Source organism: Tachysurus vachellii, chromosome 5, assembly GCF_030014155.1.
Source record: "Tachysurus vachellii isolate PV-2020 chromosome 5, HZAU_Pvac_v1, whole genome shotgun sequence".
NCBI lineage: Eukaryota > Metazoa > Chordata > Actinopteri > Siluriformes > Bagridae > Tachysurus > Tachysurus vachellii.
Window position 1 is genome coordinate 843246 of NC_083464.1, and position 19068 is coordinate 862313.

The following is a 19068-nucleotide window of genomic DNA, read 5'->3' on the forward strand; positions in this document are numbered from 1 at the left end:
AACAGAACCCTGGGGACCACCAGTGATGACTGTAGATGTTCTTGAACTAAAACCTTTTAATTGAATACGCTGACTGTGCCCAGATAGATATGACCTAAACCAAGACCGAACAGTGCCAGTAATACCAATGGAAACTAATCTGTCAATAAGTATGTTATGTGAGATAGTATCAAAGGCAGCGCTCAAGAAGGACAAGTATAGTTAAAAGCCCATAGTCAGCTGCCAGCAGTAGATCATTAGTTATTCTGACAAGAGCAGTCTCAGTGCTGTGGTGGGGACGAAAACCGGATTGAAATGTTTCATACAAGTTATTGTTGGACAGATGTTCATGAATTTGAGTTGCAATACACTTTTCAACTACCTTAGAGATAAATGGTAAGTTTGAAATAGGACAAAAATTTTCAAAATTGAATGGCTCACCCCCTGGTTTCTTAAGTATGGGTGTGATAATAGCAGATTTAAGAGATGGAGGTACAAAACCAGAAGCAAGTGAAGCATGAACAATTTTGGTAATCAATGGCGAAAGGGCTGGTAAACAAGCTTTTACTAAAGGAGTTGGTAGAGGGTCTAACTGAAAAATTCGAAGATTTAGATTTACCTATCAGACCTACTATCTCTGAGATAGTTGGTAGTGTAAAATTAGAGAAAACAGAGTGGGGAGGTGTGTGAGTGATAGACTGACAAGAATCATTGTGAAGGGTACCAGTAGGTAACTGCCAATGTACATTCTCAATCTTAGATATAAAAAAGTCAAGAAGCGATCACATAGGTCAGTAGAATACATATCAGATGGCAAAGAATCAGGTGGCTTCAGAATATTGTTTACCACCAAGAAAAGAGACCTACTGCAGAGTTCTCATTGCAATTATTATCATTGCAACTCCAATTATGTTGGAGTAGTAATCGGATTTAGCTTTAGTCAGTGCATTTTTATAATTTTTAATATGTTCAGCATACATTTCTTTATGAACAGTAAGGCCAGACCTGATGTACAGCCGCTCTAACCTACGGCCTTTAGTTTTAAGTTCACTCAGTTCAGGTGTAAACCAAGGTGCTGAATGTACAAATGAAACAGTTCGAGTTTTCACAGGTGCGAATTCATCTAAAATCATGCTCAGTCCATCATCGTAATATTTTACCAGTTCATCAACAGTAGAGAAATCAGATTTACTGGAGAAGTTGGCAAGTTCATCAGCAAAAGTAGGCAAATCAATGTTCTTAATATTCCGAAATATAATCGAGCGACACAGGTTTACCTTAAAAATAGCCAGTTTGGCACAAAATGACACCAGAAAGTGATCTGACATGGATAGATCAGAAACATCCATCCATCCATCCATCCATCCATCTTCTAACGCTTATCCGGGGCCGGGTCGCGGGGGCAGTAGTCTGAGCAGGGACATCCACGCTTCCCTCTCCCCAGACACTTCCTCCAGCTCCTCCGGGGAATACTGAGGCGTTCCCAGGCCAGCTGAGAGACATAGTCCCTCCAGCGCGTCCTAGGTCTTCCCCGGGGCCTCCTCCCGGTTCGACATGCCCGGAACACCTCCCCAGGGAGGCGTCCAGGAGGCATCCGGAACAGATGCCCGAGCCACCTTAGCTGACTCCTCTCGATGTGGAGGAGCAGCGGCTCTACTCTGAGCTCCTCCCGAGTGACCGAGCTCTTCACCCTATCTCTAAGGGAGCGCCCAACCACCCAGCGTAGGAAACTCATTTCGGCTGCCTGTATCCGAGATCTTGTCCTTTCGGTCATGACCCAAAGCTCATGACCATAGGTGAGGGTAGGAACGTAGATCGACTGGTAAATAGAGAGCTTCACCTTGCGGCTCAGCTCTTTCTTCACCACAACAGACCGGTATATCGACCGCATCACTGCAGAAGATACACCGATCCACCTGTCGATCTCCCGCTCCATCCTTCCCTCACTCGTAAACAAGACCCCAAGATACTTAAACTCCTCCACTTGAGGCAGGAGCTTTCCACCAACCTGAAGGGGACAAGCCACCCTTTTCCGGCTGAGTACCATGGCCTCGGACTTAGAGGTGCTGATTCTCATCCCCGGCGCTTCACACTTGGCTGCAAACCATCCCAGTGCATGCTGAAGGTCCTGATTTGATGAAGCCAACAGGACAACATCATTTGCAAAAAGCAGAGACGAAATCCCGTGGTCCCCAAACCGGACTCCCTCCGGCCCCCGACTGCGCCTAGAAATCCTGTCCATATAAATAATGAACAGGACCGGTGACAAAGGGCAGCCCTGCTGGAGTCCAACATGCACCGGGAACAAGTCTGACTTACTGCCGGCAATGCGAACCAAACTCCTGCTCCGGTCAGCCCTAAGGGACAGCCCTTAGCAGAGGGCCCCGGACCCCATACTCCCAGAGCACCCCCCACAGATCACCACGAGGGACACAGTCGAATGCCTTCTCCAGATCCACAAAGCACATGTGGACTGGTTGGGCAAACTCCCATGAACCCTCCAGCAACCTGGTGAGGGTATAGAGATGGTCCAGTGTTCCACGACCGGGACGAAACCCGCATTGTTCCTTCTGAATCCGAGGTTCGACTATCGGCCGAATTCTCCTCTCCAGTACCCTGGCATAGACCTTTCCGGTGAGGCTGAGGAGTGTGATCCCCCTGTAGTTGGAACACACCCTCCGATACCCCTTCTTAAACAGAGGGACCACCACCCCAGTCTGCCAGTCCAGAGGCACTGTCCTCAGCCGCCACGCGATGTTGCAGAGGCGTGTCAACCAAGACAGCCCCACAACATCCAGAGACTTGAGGTACTCAGGGCGGATCTCATCCACCCCCGGTGCCTTGCCACTGAGGAGCTTCTCAACCACCTCAGTGACCTCAGCTTGGGGGATCGATGAGTCCTCAACCAAGCCCTCTGCCTCTGCTTCCTCAGTAGAAGACATGTCGGTGGGGTTGAGGAGATCCTCGAAGTACTCCTTCCACCGTCCGAGAATGTCCCCAGTCGAAGTCAGCAGATTCCCACTCCCACTGTAAACAGCGTGAGTAGGGCACTGCTTCCCCCTCCTGAGGTGCCGGACGTTTTGCCAGAATTTCTTCGAGGCCAACCGATAGTCCTTCTCCATGGCCTCACTGAACTCCTCCCAGACCCGAGTTTTTGCCTCTGCAACCACCCGGGCTGAAGCTCGCTTGGCCCTCCGGTACCTATCAGCTGCCTCCGGAGTCCCCGAGCCAACCAGGCTCGATAGGACTCCTTCTTCAGCTTGACGGCATCCCTTACTTCCGGTGTCCACCACCGGGTTCGGGGATTGCTGCCACGACAGGCACCGGAGACCTTACGGCCTCAGCTCCGTGCGGCCGCGTCGACAATGGAGGTGGAGAACATGGTCCACTCAGACTCAATGTCTCCAACTTCCCTCGGGATCTGGTTGAAGCTCTGCAGGAGGTGGGAGTTGAAGATCTCTCTGACCGGAGACTCTGCCAAACGTTCCCAGCGGACCCTCACAGTACGTTTGAGTCTGCCAAGTCTGTCCAACTTCCTCCCCGACCATCAGATCCAACTCACCACCAAGTGGTGAACAGTTGACAGCTCCGCCCTTTACCCGAGTGTGCAAGACATACAGCCGGAGGTCAGATGAAACAAACACAAAGTCGATCATCGACCTCTGACCTAGGGTGTCTTGGTGCCACGTGCACTGATGGACACCCTTATGCTTGAACATGGTGTTTGTTATGGACAAAGTGTGACTAGCACAGAAGTCCAATAACAGAACACCACTTGGGTTCAGGTTGGGGGGCCGTTCCTCCCAATCACGCCCCTCCAGGTATCGCTTTCGCTGCCCAAGTGAGCGTTGAAGTCCCCCAGTAGAACGACGGAGTCCCCGGTCGGAGCACTTTCCAGCGCCCCTCCCAGAGACGCCAAGAAGGTCGGGTACTCTACACTGCCATTTGGCCTGTAAGCACAAATAACAGTGAGAGACCTCTCCCCAACCCAAAGGCGCAGGGAAACGACCCTCTCGTTCACCGGGGTGAACTCCAACACATGGCTGCTGAGCTGGGGGGCTATGAGCAAGCCCACACCAGCCCGCCGCCTCTAGAGTAGTAGAGAGCCCAGCCTCTCTCGAGGAGTTGGGTTCCAGAGCCCAAGCTGTGCATGGTGGGGAGCCCAACTATATCTAGTCGGTATCTCTCAACCTCCCGCACCAGCTCAGGCTCCTTCCCCCCCAGCGAGGTGACATTCCATGTCCCTAGAGCCAGATTCTGTGTCCGGGGATTGGGTTGCCGAGGCTCCCACCTTCGACTGCCACCCAATCCACATTGCACCAGCCCCTTATGGTTTCTCCTGCAGGTGGTGGGCCCACAGGAGTAGATCAGAAACATTACAATTAAAAGGTGTTATACCAGAGCAGCAAACAAGATCAAGAGTATGCCCCTTAGTATGAGTGGGCAGTGTGTTAAATTGTTGTATACCAAAGCTATCTAAGCATGATAAAAATTCGCTTGTAGATGCATTACTGGCATTATCTACATGAATGTTAAAATCACCCAGAAGGATAACATTTGAGGATATGGAACATAGATAAGTCAACAGTTCAGATAGTTTAGTTAAAAAGGCATTATTGTTCTTGGGAGGGTGGTAGATAGTTATGAGGATGGTAGGAATCGCACCATTGATTTTTATGGCAATTTACTCAAAAGAAGAATATGTAGACAAAGTTAAATGGGATACTTTCAATTTCTTTTTATAAAGTATTGCTAGCCCACCTCCCCTTCCCGTTTCACGAGATTTACAAACATAGCTATATCCTGGGGAACAGACTGGTTTAAATGGAAAAAGTGATCTGGTTTCTGCCATGTCTCAGTTAGACAGAAAAAGTCACGGTCAGACAGTAGATCGTACACCAGGGGTCCTTTAGTGAAAAGCGATCATATATTAAGTATAATATTCTATAATATTCTATATTCTATAATATACTTTAACAATTGACATTGTCTCAGCTTTAAAGAACATAATCATAAAACAAAAGGTTAATATAAAGACTAATATAATACAAAAGTTCAAGATTAATATAAGATATATTTAAATGTAAATATTTATTTAAAATTTACTAATCAACAAAGTCATAATGAGGGAACTTATCATTTTCCAAACTTAATGGTGTGATGTGCCTTGTTTGAAAAGTCAAATTTGTGCAAATAAAAGTTTGCTGTGTAAAAAGTGTGGTGTGTTTTGTGTAAAAAGTGTGGTGTGTGTTGTGTAAAAAGTGTGGTGTATAAAAAGTGTGGTGTGTGTTGTGTAAAAAGTGTGGTGTGTGTTGTGTAAAAATAATAAGGTATGCTGTGTAAATCGTGAAAAGTATAAGTGTCTCTAAATAGTCGCTCGCTTGATGAAGTTCTCTCACTGTGTTTAAATTCGAATGTTAACAATTTAAATGTAAACGGTGATGAGATGTCATTGTGTTCTGTATCCTCTGTCACCTCACATGACTCATCCTACAGCATCCGTCAGTGTTATACACTACACTACAAACATATAAATCCATATGTTCACAACCACAACATAACATGACAATCATTTTATTCTATTCAACACGACCTGACTAGTATTTTAAGATATGAGCGTCTCAGCCCCAAGAGGCCTCGCTGTAATGTTTGTGCTAAAATATATTCACACTTTTGTCTTCATGCTTTAATCACAGTCTATATACCTGTGTAAATCTCAGGATTATATGTGAATCTATCAAATGAAGTGAAGTTATTAGGTTTCTTTCCTCCTCATGCTGCTTTTTTATTCTTTGTCATATTGACATTACTAATGTCAGCTATCAGGACAGTAAAGATCAGCTCAGACACCACTTTCACTACACCACTTTAGCTTATTTTAGTTTACAATAGATTTTTTAATCTATTCTACTTTGTTTTATTTTGTTGTATTTTATATTTCTAAATCCCCCTATTTTGACCCTATTCTATAGGATTATATATATTTTATAACACAGAAACATGTAAATAGCAGCTCACTGCATGTGGTATCCTGTATGATTGTGTGTCATCAATAGAATTCAGATTTCATTATGAAGATTGTGACCATATACACTTATAAAAGCTGATGTCTTGCACAGTCAGTTACAAGGACACTAATCCATTTATTTCCTTTAATAAGGCCGATACTTTTCACCTGACTATACTGTAAAAGAAGAAAAACCTCTTCCTTTTTTCCACAAACGTTATTTACCAATTTTGTGGAATTCTGATGTCCGTCCATACTTGCTGCAGAACCTGTCAAAATACACAGCAAATACTGTAGAAAGGACGGATTTAAATAACCTACATCTCATTTTATTTCTATTTCATTTAAACAGCAACAATTTCTCTAATATGATCCCTCACCTCAGTCTCATACCCTGTTCATATCACACCTCCACTGAACACTGTCTCTTCCTTTAGGCTGAAATCTTCTGCAGGTGCAATTTACACCTGAGATTGTACACACACACACACACACACACACACACACACACACACACACACACACACACACTCATGTAGAAGACTTCAAATGACACCTCTCAGACACCCAGTTACACACCAACACACCATATGCAGATTTATCTTGAACTGAATTTATTTCTCTTTTAACAGAGTAGAATTAGTGCATAATTAGTCACACACACCCGGAAACACACTCTCTCGTGCTAAACACGAGCAACATACTCAGTATAATTACAGGTAAGTAGTGCAGAATAAACAATCTGTAATTTAAATTGTGCAAATGTAACAATGTTAATACTTAAATGTAATTACCTCAAAATTACATACAATACATAACCTATTCAAATAAAAGTATTAAAACTTTGCATCAACTCATTTGTATCCAACATCCTATATACTATAAAAATGTATCTTTTACACAAACACATCACGTACTGGAGCTGGCTTTACACAGATATACACACTGTGTACAATAAAGTTTCATACATGTGACCACAACACATGAGAAAACGCCACACAGGCATTAACATTATCTCAACACACTCAAAATTAACACAGGTTCTAAACTGGAAATAACCAAGATAACAACGTACCTTTAACAGAGTGGAATAGGGCATAATTAGTCACACAACTGGAAACACCCTCTCTCATCCCTGTATTGGGAACCACGTGCGAACCAAACACACATTAAGTTATATTAACAACCAAAACAAACTCCATTTTCAAAGAAAACATTACTACATTGATAAATATTATCGAAATAAACCTTGAGACAGTGTTTTCATCATAAACACAAAGGATTTATCACAAATGACGTTTAAATAAATACAAAATATGAGAGAGGGAAATGTCCTACCGCTTCCTTGCTCACTCGTGGTTCCTCGGAGCACGCACTAAACACGAGTGGCATACGTCCTCCCAATGTATCACACTAAAAATGACCCCACCTACAACAATGGTAGGAACCCCAAATAATGCAACTAAAATATAACACAGCAAGTTTTGCTGAAAATAACACAAGAATGAATACGTCTCAATACTATAACAGAACAAGCCCAAGTGAATGCCAGTGCAAGTCAGCAACGTCAGGCAGAGTTCTACAACCGGAGAGTTAAAAGATGTGACATCGACGGAGTCCTGCTTGCTAACAAAGGTGAAAGAGGCCAAAGGAAATTAGCAGATAGGTGGGAATCTCTGCCCTATGTGGTAATCTCTAAAGACCCAGGATGCCACACTTACCGAATCAAGCATACCATTAGCGGCCAAGAAAAGATGGTACACCGTAACCTTATGTTGCTAGCTAACTTCCTGCCCCTTGAGGGAAAAGAAACCGAGTCTCTTCATGATGAATCCTTAACTAGCCAAGGACAGTCAGATGGAACTGAGGATGATTATCTTGAACCAGAATGCACTGCAGAGTGGGTGGCATCCTTACCTGACACTGATGATCTGTTGGAAGAGAGACCTGATACAGAAAGAGAAGAGAGCATAAAGAACTTTGAAGAACCTGACAGTACTGTGAACAATCCAAGCCCAGGGCCAGATAGTGATAACCCTCAGGTTGAGCCTAGTGTTGTTTCCTCCAAATCAGCAGATGCTCCGTACAAAAGGCATGAAGATGATACCGTGTTCAGTGCTAGAGGGCGGACAAGGTCAACTAGTATGTTGTGCTTGAACTAGTGACTCAGGTGAGAACTCGCGTTGGAAGGTTAATCAAACCTTTGAATAGTGCCCATGGAACAGTCAGAGATATCGCCATGCCCCTTCCCCTTTAGGAAGTTTAAAGACATATGGTCTAATTATAGTATTTTGAGGTAACGGGTAAATAGGTATTTGTATCAAATTGAGAGGTGTATAAGGCACCCTTTATGCAAGAGAATATCTGAGAGCCTGATCAACTCTCCTTTGTTCTTTTTCCCCATGATGTGTGGGTAACATGAGTGTTGTGTGATGTATTGATGTGGTCATGACAAGTGACGCCCTAATTACTCTGTTAATTGTGCCAAAGGTGTATGAGCACATGTTTTGTGAAGTTAAGAGGGGAGTATGTAGCAAGCTAATTTTAAAATGCCAACAAAGTTCTGTTATAGTATTGAGACTTATTCATTCTTGTGATAACTTAAGCAAAACTTGCTGTGTTATATTTTAGTTGCATTATTTGGGGTTCCTACCATTGTTATAGGTGGGGTCATTTTTAGTGTGACACATTGGGAGGACGTATGCCGCTCGTGTTTAGCGCATGCTCAGAGGCACCGCGAATGAGCAAGGAAGCGGTAGGTCATTTCCCTCTCTCATATTTTGTATTTATTTAAACGTCATTTGTGATAAATCCTTTGTGTTTATGATGAAAACAAGCAAGTCAAGTCAAGAAGCTTTTATTGTCATTTCAACCATATATACAGTAGCTGTTGCAGTACATAGTGAAATGAGACAACATTTCTCCAGGATCATGGTGCTACATAAAACAAAGACAGGGCTAGGACTTAGTAAGTAGAATCCTTCCATACATTAGGTGGAATGGTGCGTAACCAGTAGATTCATGAGCAGTACAGTTGTAGGCGGATGTTAGAGTCTGTAACATCTGAGGCCACTTTTGCTTATCTCTTGCGGGTAGGGCTCGTATCATGCTTCCCAACGTGTGGTTAAACCGCTCGGTATGACCATTCCCCATTGAGTGGTAAGCCGTGGTCCTCGACTTCTTGACTGCATTCTGCAACAGCTCCTGAATGAGGTGACTCTCAAAGTTTGCACCTTGATCCAAATGGATCCTCTCTGGAAAACCATAAATGCAAGCAAAGTATCCCACAACTGTCGAGCTACCTGCTTGGCTGATTGGGCACGACATGCAAAGGCTTGGGCCATCTTGTTGAAGTGATCTGTTATTACCAATACGTCAACACTTCCGTCCTTCTTGTTCTCTGCTGACCAAAAATCCAGACAGACAAGCTCCAAAGGTCTTGTTGTCTTCACGCTTTCAAGGGGTGCCCTTGCTTCTGGCTCTGGCATCTTGCTTACTACACAGCTTCTACAGCAGGGCAAGTCAAGTCAAGTCAAGTCAAGAAGCTTTTATTGTCATTTCAACCATATATAGCTGTTGCAGTACATAGTGAGACAATGTTTCTCCAGGATCATGGTGCTACATAAAACAAAGACAGGGCTAGGACTTAGTAAGTAGTCCTAGCCACATAAAGTGCAACTGTGCAACCTGGTGCAAACAGTGCAAGACAAGACAGACAAGACAGTGAAGGACAATGCAAACAAGACAGTGCAGGACAAGACAGACAAAAGTTTACAAGACAATAAACAAAATACAAAAAAAGACAGTACACAAAAGACAGTAAACAAAAAAACAGCACCAACCGACCAGTGTCAATACTTTATGTAAATACAGTACTGTAAGTTCAGACAATATTGCATGCAGTAATACTCGAATGAACACAGTTTCTTAGCAGCAGGTCCCTGAGATAGTGTATAAGATAAGTGCAAAATACAGCAACAACTGAAATATTCAGTCTGTCTTCTGTTGAAATATTCAACTGTCTGTCTATCTCTCACAGAACAACCTCCAAGACCAACCAGTCTGGCTTTAAAGCAGCTCATTCCACAGAGACAGCCCTTTTGGATGTCTCTGAGAAACTACATGCTGCTAGATCAGCCAAACTGTCATCCGTCCTTATCCTCCTTGACCTTTCAGCAGCGTTTGATACGGTCAACCACAAGACTCTCTTATCCACCCTCAGGAGTCTTGGGATTTGCAGATCAGCTTGGGAATGGTTCGCTTCCTACCTGGAAGGACGCTCATATCAGGTAACATGGAGGGGAGTGACATCATGCTCCATGCAGACTCTCCACTGGCGTCCCACAGGGCTCAGTACTTGGTCCTCTCCTTTTCTCCCTGTATACTCACTCTCTTGGTGAAGTTATTTCCTAGAGATGAGCCGGATACTCGGCTAAAACGAGTATCCGGTACGGATAAAGCACTTCTGCCGAGTACGAGTATTATACGAGTAATACGAGTCAATATCTGTCTTCGGATTGAATGAAAATCATCATTGGGTAGCTGATTGTGTCAGCGTTCTGTGTTCTGCTAGTCACAGCGCTCCTCCCCTACACACATACAGATGTATTGTGTTGCTGTGTCTCGCTCTGCTCACTCACAGTCACACACAGAACAGCTCTCTGTCTCTCCCTCAGTCACTCGGGTTCACGGGTCTTTTCCGTTAACGTTTAGGGTTTCTTCAGCTTTTTACTTCGGGTTGTAACGTTAATAATATGTACTTACTAACCAGTAGACTTCTGGTAAACGTGGGTTCATTCAGACGTGGTGCTTGCTTGGTAGAATGCGACTCGCATTGCATCTCTGCTTGTCGGAGATTTTTTTTCTTTTTTAAACCTTCAGCTGTCTCTAACCAGTAACCAGACACTGATTGTCTGACACGTTTTTGCTGTATTTCATAAAAACATAAAGGTAGTAAGCTAGTGTTATAAATATTACAAATTAATTATTAAGCTACACACACACACCTGGTGTGGAAATAAAAAAATTAAAAAGAACTAAAAAAATTAAAAAAATCACACTGATCATAAAAAAATTAAAAGTTAAAAAAGAAAGTTATGTTGTTCATTACATTTTACTTCATAATTGTACTGCATTGTTTTGTTTTCATTGTTGCAAAACTTGTTCTGTAATATAGTTCGGTTGCTATCATGATCAAAACCATTGATCTGAAGCTCAATCCTGATGCTGTCCTGTAAATATTTTTCTAATCAGCAATAAATATAACAATTTCTGATCAACCCATATCAATTGCATGCTTAAAATAACATACCGGTTAAAGCCCTGCCCATTTCAAGACAAGCTCACCCACTCCGAGTACAGATACAGATACAGATAATTCATATGGTTAACAGATACAGATACAGATACAGATAATGCTGTACTCGCTCATCCCTATTATTTGCTCACATGGGTTCTCTTACCACTGCTATTCTGATGATACACAATTTATCGTCTCTTTCCCACCCTCAGATGCCACAGCTTCTGACCGGATCTCAGCATGTCTGGCAGAAATATCATCATGGATGACTGCTCATCAGTTAAAACTCAATCCTAGCAAAACTGAACTGCTGTTCATAATAATAATAATAATAACGTTTATTTTCTATAGTGCCTTTAAAAGAACATCTCAAAGCGCTTTACAAAAGCAAAATAAAATCAACAAAATTACACACATAATATAAAAATTAAAATTAAAGCAACAAAAATAGACAATAAAATAGGCAGTATGTAAAATTACAATTAGTCAAATTAAAAGCTACCCTAAAAAAATAAGTTTTAAGCAGAGATTTAAAAGTGCCAAGAGATGTTGCTTGCCTTCTCTCAGTTGGTAATGAATTCCACAGTTTTGGAGCTAGTGAAGAGAAGAAGACCAGTTTCAGAAGTTAAAAGACCAGTTTCAGAAGAACGAAGATTGTGAGATGGAATATAAGGAATTAAAAGATCAGCCAAATATTGAGGAGCCCGTGTAAGGCCTTGTAGGTAAGCATCAGAATCTTAAAATCAACCCTAAACCTAACGGGGAGCCAGTGCAAGGACTCCAAAATGGGAGTAATGTGATCTTTTAACTTTGTTCTAGTAAGTATTCTCGCCGCCGAATTTTGCACTACCTGTAATTTATTTAAGGTAGCTTTAGATACGCCAGCAAACAAGGCATTGCAGTAGTCGATACGGAAAAACACAAAAGTGTTGATCAGTCTCTCAGCAACAGAAAATGACAGAATTGGACGCAATCTGGCAATATTTCGGAGATGGAAGAACAAAGTTTTAACCGTATTTTGGATATGTGGCTCAAACGTTAAATTGGCATCAAAAATTACCCCTAGATTCCTCAATTTTTTTCAATTTCCTCATCCCAGGTGATTCATCCCCAGGTAATGATCTTGCTATATCCTTGCACAACGATCTGATCTCCCCTTCAGCCACAGCTCACAACCTTGGGGTAACCAATCAACTGTCCTTTTCCTCTCATGTTGATAATGTGACTCGCTCATGTCGGTTTCTTCTCTACAACATTAGAAGGATTCGGTCATTTTTCTCCACACAGGCTGCTCAGGTACTTGTTCAGTCTCTTGTCATTTCTAGACTGGATTACTGCAATGCACTGCTGGCAGGTCTACCTATGAACGCAATCCGTCCTCTGCAAATGATCCAAAATGCAGCTGCCCGGCTTGTTTTCAACCTGTCAAAGTTCTCGCATACCACCCCGCTGCTGCGATCCCTCCACTGGCTTCCGGTAGCTGCACGCATCAGATTCAAAACACTGATGCTGGCCTACAAAGCCAAAAATGGACCAGCTCCCTCTTACCTCAAAGCCCTCATCACTCCTCTCACTGCACCCCGCACCCTCCGTTCTACCAGCACTGCTCGACTGGTTCCACCATCTCTCAGGGTAAGAGGCAAGTATACAAGACTCTTCTCTGTTCTGGCACCAAGATGGTGGAATGAACTTCCCCTAGAGGTCCGGACAGCTGAGTCACTGGCTATTTTCAAGTGGCTGTTGAAGACCTACTTATTGAGGAAACACTTCAACTAGCACTTTTTTCCTTATCTTTTGCATTAAAAAAAAAAAAAAAAAAAAGAAGACAAAAAAAACACCTTTGACACTTTTTCATTGTAACTCTGAACAAATGTTTTAAACTCATGGTATCTTAAGTGTGTAACTTAATGAGCCAGCTGGTCTTTCTTTTTTTTTTTTTTTTACTTATTTTAACAACACAACACAACACAGTGGTACCGGTATCTCACATCAGCATATACAGCCACATAAGCCATATCACCTTGTAATCTTTGGATATACACGTTCATACATAGACAGACAAAGTGCCAAAACAATATAATAATAGGAAATAATAATAAAAAAATAAAAATAATAATAACAACAAACACAGCAGGGCATGTCAAAGTAAGTAACAGGGTCATTTTATAGACCAAAAATTAAAAGGATGTATCAGCTACTGAACATCTTCCAGAAATTTCCACAAAGAAGACCAAGTTCACCAAAAAGCATCTGATCTTTGATGCAGATCACAAGTTAGTTTTCCAGAGGTACTTTAGAAGTGTGGCGACTTGACTTATCCACATCCCTGTCTTGTTTGTATTGTCCTGTACTGTCTTGTCTGTCTTGTCTTGCACTGTTTGCACCAGGTGGCACAGTTGCACTTTATGTGGCTAAGACTACTTACAAGTTCTAGCCCTGTCTTTGTTTTATGTAGCACCCTGATCCTGGAGAAACGTTGTCTCATTTCACTGTGTACTGCAACAGCTTTATATGGTTGAAATGACAATAAAAGCTTCTTGACTTGACTTGATTTGTTAAATTTGTACATGGTAGAAAGATGGGAACTTTAGGGGTGTGTGTGCAGGTACTCGATAAGAACTGAAAATGTGGCCTTGCTGAGGTGATAACTCAAAGGGAGACATCTTCAGTAACCAGGGAGGATGCATGAACACACACACACACACACACACACACACACACACACAAACACACACACATGGTACAAATAAGAGCGCTGAAACACTAGAATTTGCCTGTACACAGTGAAGTTTTAATTCTCCTTTTTGTCAGCTTAGTAAACGTACATGACCCAACAGATAAAAAAGAAATGAAAGAATAATTTAATCCTTTAAAAACAATTTTAAAGAAGCATAAAGAAATAATAATGATGGGACTTGCAGTGACTGTTTTCAGTAAACTCCATATGGCAGATGGGATGGTTATTAAATCAGATACAGAGAGAAAAGAACTAAAGGATCTAATGAGTAAAAACAACCTGATAGACGTGTGGAGAGAGAGATGTAGGAAGAAAAGAAGAGATATAGTGAAAAACTTGCAGGACAACGATTGACTTTATTTTATGTACAAAAAATGTAGAAAAGTTTACAGACAAAATCAGATATACGGAAACAAGTTTGAGTATCATGAGTTTTTATTTTTTAAGACTGGAATAATGTAGAAAGGGGACAAAGTGTATGGGTTCTAAATACAGAAAGTTTAAAGAAAAACCACGATGATCTTAAGATTAGAGAAATTATAGAAAAAGAAAAAGGAAATGAAATGAATGAGGAAGATAATGTTAGATTTTTAATTAAACATTTTTAATTAAATATTGTAGAATGGGAGAAAGAAAGAAAGAAAGAAAGAAAGAAAGAAAGAAAGAAAGAAAGAAAGAAAGAAAAGAGAAAGAAAAGAGAAATAAGTAAAAGTACATTTTAAAAAACTAGAGAACAAAAATATAAAAAAGGGAGGAGAAAGAACTCGATGGGGCAAAATGAAGAAATAAAGCAAACTATATGGTGGAAAGAGGAAAAAAGAAGTTAAATTATATAAAAACAAGATGCAACCAAGATAAAAAATGTCATGAGGAAATTAAGAAAGAAGAAATTGAAATATAGAAAAATAGATCAACTACACAAAAAAGAAGATTCCTTTAATGTTTAAAGGAATTTTAATAAAGATTTTAAAAGTGTTTGGTGAAAAGGGTTTGAAAAGAAGACACTTTTAAAGGAAAATAAATAAATCAAGATCACAACTGTGAGTCAATCATCTGTGGAGAAACAAATTTGAGATCCAATTAAAGGGGTAAAAATAATCTCTAAACATCTGTAACACATGGATGTGTATTTGTGTAATCAGTGTGATGATGTGATGATATCTCTGTGTTGTGTGTAGATGCTGAAGGATTTGACTTTGGATTGTAAAATATGTTAGTGTGAAGTTGTAGCTGAGAGGATAAAAGGATGTGATCAGTCACAGTTATTGTTATGGATCTACATCTGAATATGAATGATTCAGCTCCCAAACTGCTGGAAATGTGGGACGTGTTCTAACGCTTCACCACCATAACGGATTTATCCTGGAAAAAAGGTCTGAGGAGAGACTCCTGTCATACACCAGACCTAGTGAGTTTATTATCCGTAATGCTGAAAAACACAACAGGACAGAATTACAGACACATTTAAACACATTGCTTATGAACAACAGAAGCATAAATACACACATTAGATGTGACATTTTACAGCACACAGTGAATATTACACAATATCATACAGTAAAGAGACAGTAAGTCAGTAACTCACTGTAGTGTCTCCAGTTTACAGTGTGGATCCTTCAGTAGATCAGAGAGCAGCTTCACTCCTGATTCTCCTGGTTTATTATTGTTCAGATTCAGTTCTCTCAGGTGTGATGAGGAGTTTGACCTCAGAGCTGAAGCCAGAGCAGCACAACCTTCATCTGTAATACTGCAGCCCAACATCCTGCAAGAAAGAAAACCTTCTCACACTTAACACACTCAGTTTTAGTATTGAAAACATGAACTACACAAAATCTTTATATACAGTACATTTACTCTCCATCTCACACACACAACAATGACAATATATCAGATCACTACAATTACAGTTACCACAGAGGAGAACTGGATGTTGTGGTGTTTATTAAAACTCTGTGTGTGTGTGTGTGTGTGTGTGTGTGTGTGTGTGTGTGTGTGTGTGTACCTCAGTATCTCCAGTGTACAGTGTGGATTCTTCAGTCCATCAGAGAGCAGCTTCACTCCTGAATCCTGCAGCAGGTTATTGTTACTCAGGTCCAGTTCTCTCAGACTGGAGGAGTTTGAGCTGAGAACCGAGGACAGAACTCTACAGCTTTCCTCTGTCAGATCACACTCACACAGACTGGAAGAGAAATGATGAAATATCAGAACACTGATCTCAAACACACAAACACAGACATAATCCAGCTAAAGTTGAAGATGTAACAGAAATGTCAGTGTGTTTGTGTCACACACACAAATCAGAGGACAGGACACCACAGAACTAACTATTACAACCCACCAATACTGAGACCATCATCAACTGAGACATTTGTAGAACTTATTCATTTTGTAACATTACTGATGATCTGAATCCATTGTGAGTTTGTCATAATAAATCAGATATTACAATAAAACAGCCTTGTGTTATGTTCCATAATTATTAATGTAATAATTCTCATTAACAACAAGGTTGTTCACACTGGACATCACATCGTGACAGTTGTGACAGAGTTTCACTTGTAAAAATGTTTTCAGATGTTCTCTTGTCTACAGTACAGTGGCATGTTAAAATCTCACAATGAACAATGTGTATAGGTTTTAATCAGTTACATCAGTTTAATCAGACATATGTTTTAATAAAACAATCATTTGATCAATTAAGGTTTGTGGATGATTGGATGGATGATTGGATAAATGATTGGATGGATGGATGGACTAATGGATAGATTGATGGTCGGATGAGTTTACTGTTTAGAATATAAAGAGAGAGTGAGGGAAGCACAAGTGTTAAAGTTTTTATCAGAGATTTTCCAGGACATTGATTGCCTTACGCTAGAGATTAATGTGAACCTCATTAACACCATTAATTCAGGCTGTTGAGAGCTCCACATAGATTACATCTATATAGGACAGAGTCCATGCTGTAATACAGAGATCGAGAGAGAGAGAGAGAGAATTAAAATAAACCAGCTGGTGATCAGGGTTGTGAGACAGATGATGAATGTTGGAGCAAACAGTAACCGAATCCAGATCATGCTCTAAATCTGGATCATCTCACCAGCATAAACAATAAATGAATAAAAATGTAAAAATTAATACACATGTAGATTTACATTAGAGTTACACCAACATTAGAGTTACACCAAAATAGATATTCTTAAAAATAAAAAAAAGTAACATTTTACAACTTGAGCAAAGATCTTTATGAATGTTGGAGCTGTGGTACTGTATGAGGAAGTCAGGAGTAGCAGAGAAGTATGTCAGAGTGGTGCAGGACATGTATGAGAGGAGCAGGACAGTGGTGAGGTGTGCTGTAGGTCAGACAGAGGAGTTCACAGTGGAGGTGGGACTGCATCAGGGATCGGCTCTGAGCCCCTTCCTGTTTGCTATAGTGATGGACCAGTTGTCAGAGGAGGTCAGACAGGAGTCTCCTTGGACGATGATGTTTGCAGATGACATTGTGATCTGTAGTGAGAGCAGGGAGCAGGTGGAGGAAAACCTGGAGAGGTGGAGGTTTGCGCTGGAGAGAAGAGGAATGAAAGTCAGTCGTAGTAAGACTGAGTACATGTGTGTGAATGAAAGGGAGGGAAGTGGAACAGTAAGGTTACAGGGTGAAGAGGTGAAGAAGGTACAGGAGTTTAAGTACTTGGGGTCAACAGTCCAGAGTAAAGAAGCGAGTGCAGGCAGGTTGGAGTGGGTGGAGAAAGGTGGCAGGAGTTCTGTGTGATAGGAAAATATCAGCAAGAATCAAGGGGAAGGTGTACAGGACAGTGGTGAGACCGGCCATGCTGTATGGTTTAGAGACAGTGTCACTGAAGAAGAGACAGGAGTCGGAGCTAGAGGTAGCCGAACTGAAGATGTTGAGGTTTTCTTTGGTAGTGACAAGATTGGACAGGATTAGGAACGAGTACATCAGAGGGACAGCCCATGTTGGACGTTTGGGGGACAAAGTTAGGGAGGCAAGATTAAGATGGTTTGGACATGTTCAGAGGAGGGAGAGTGAGTATATTGGTAGGAGAATGTTGGACATGGAGCTGCCAGGCAGGAGGCAAAGAGGAAGGCCAAAGAGGAGGTATATGGATGTAATTAATAAGGATTTGAAGCTAGTGGGTGCAAGTGTTGAGGATGCAGAAGATAGGGTTAGGTGGAGAGAGATGATTCGCTGTGGCGACCCCTGAAGGGAAAAGCCGAAAGAAGAAGAAGAAGAATCTCAAATGTTACTTTGTCAATAATCTCCATAAAAGATCATAAAGAATAATACATTTGTATAATGTCATTAAAAGCAGAACATTCATTCATTAATTCATTCATTTTCTACCGCTTATCTGAACTACCTCGGGTAACGGGGAGCCTGTGCCCATTTCAGGCATCATCGGGCATCAAGGCAGGATACACCAGAGATGGGGGACTCGAGTCATATGACTTGACTCGAGTCGGACTTAAGTCGCAAATTTGAGACTTGAGACTTGCTTGACAAATATTAAAAAAAGACTCGACTTGACTTTGACTTGAGATTCATGATTTGAGACTTGACTCGGACTTGAGTTAAATGACTCGAAATAACTTGTTTTTGTTTTTGTTTTATCTTTTTTGTCTATTTTGTTTTTAAATCTGTTTTTAAACGCACGCAAGAGTGTAATCTAACCACGTGACGCAGTAGGCAAGCAGAGGGAGCGCGCTCACTAACTAATAAACCTTAACAATCGTGACGAAACATGGAAGGCGCCACACCAAAAATAATTAAGTTCGGGTACCGGGATTTTGTGCAAGATGAGAAGAGAAGAACAACAGTATGCGACCACATCGCTCACAATTGAATAACAAAGTTCTATCAAATTAAATTTTTTTGCAAGCGCAATGTAGTGTAAATGGTTGGTCACTGTTTATGTGGAAATGTCAGCTTTTTTGCAATAGCACATATAATTGGTCTTCAGTGTTAGGCTTTGGGTGAAAAGTGGATCGTTTATGGGGATGCACATATATATAAATAACATAAATATAAATATA

General features: G+C 41.3%; 1 protein-coding gene across 2 annotated transcripts in view; it reads right to left on the reverse strand.

Annotated features, from left to right (window-relative positions):
* LOC132845460 (NACHT, LRR and PYD domains-containing protein 12-like) overlaps positions 1–19068 on the reverse strand; it is an 80300-nt gene that overhangs the window by 39350 nt on the left and 21882 nt on the right. The window contains exons 8-10 of one of the 2 annotated variants that reach the window (XM_060869442.1): positions 16025–16201; positions 15608–15784; positions 14762–15451 (exon numbers count right to left, since the gene is read on the reverse strand). In XM_060869442.1, coding sequence (XP_060725425.1) covers positions 15415–15451; positions 15608–15784; positions 16025–16201 — 391 coding nt within the window. In that variant the 3' untranslated portion in view covers positions 14762–15414. Of the gene's footprint in view, positions 1–14761; positions 15452–15607; positions 15785–16024; positions 16202–19068 lie in introns of those variants that run through there. The other variant, XM_060869439.1, reaches the window with a different exon arrangement.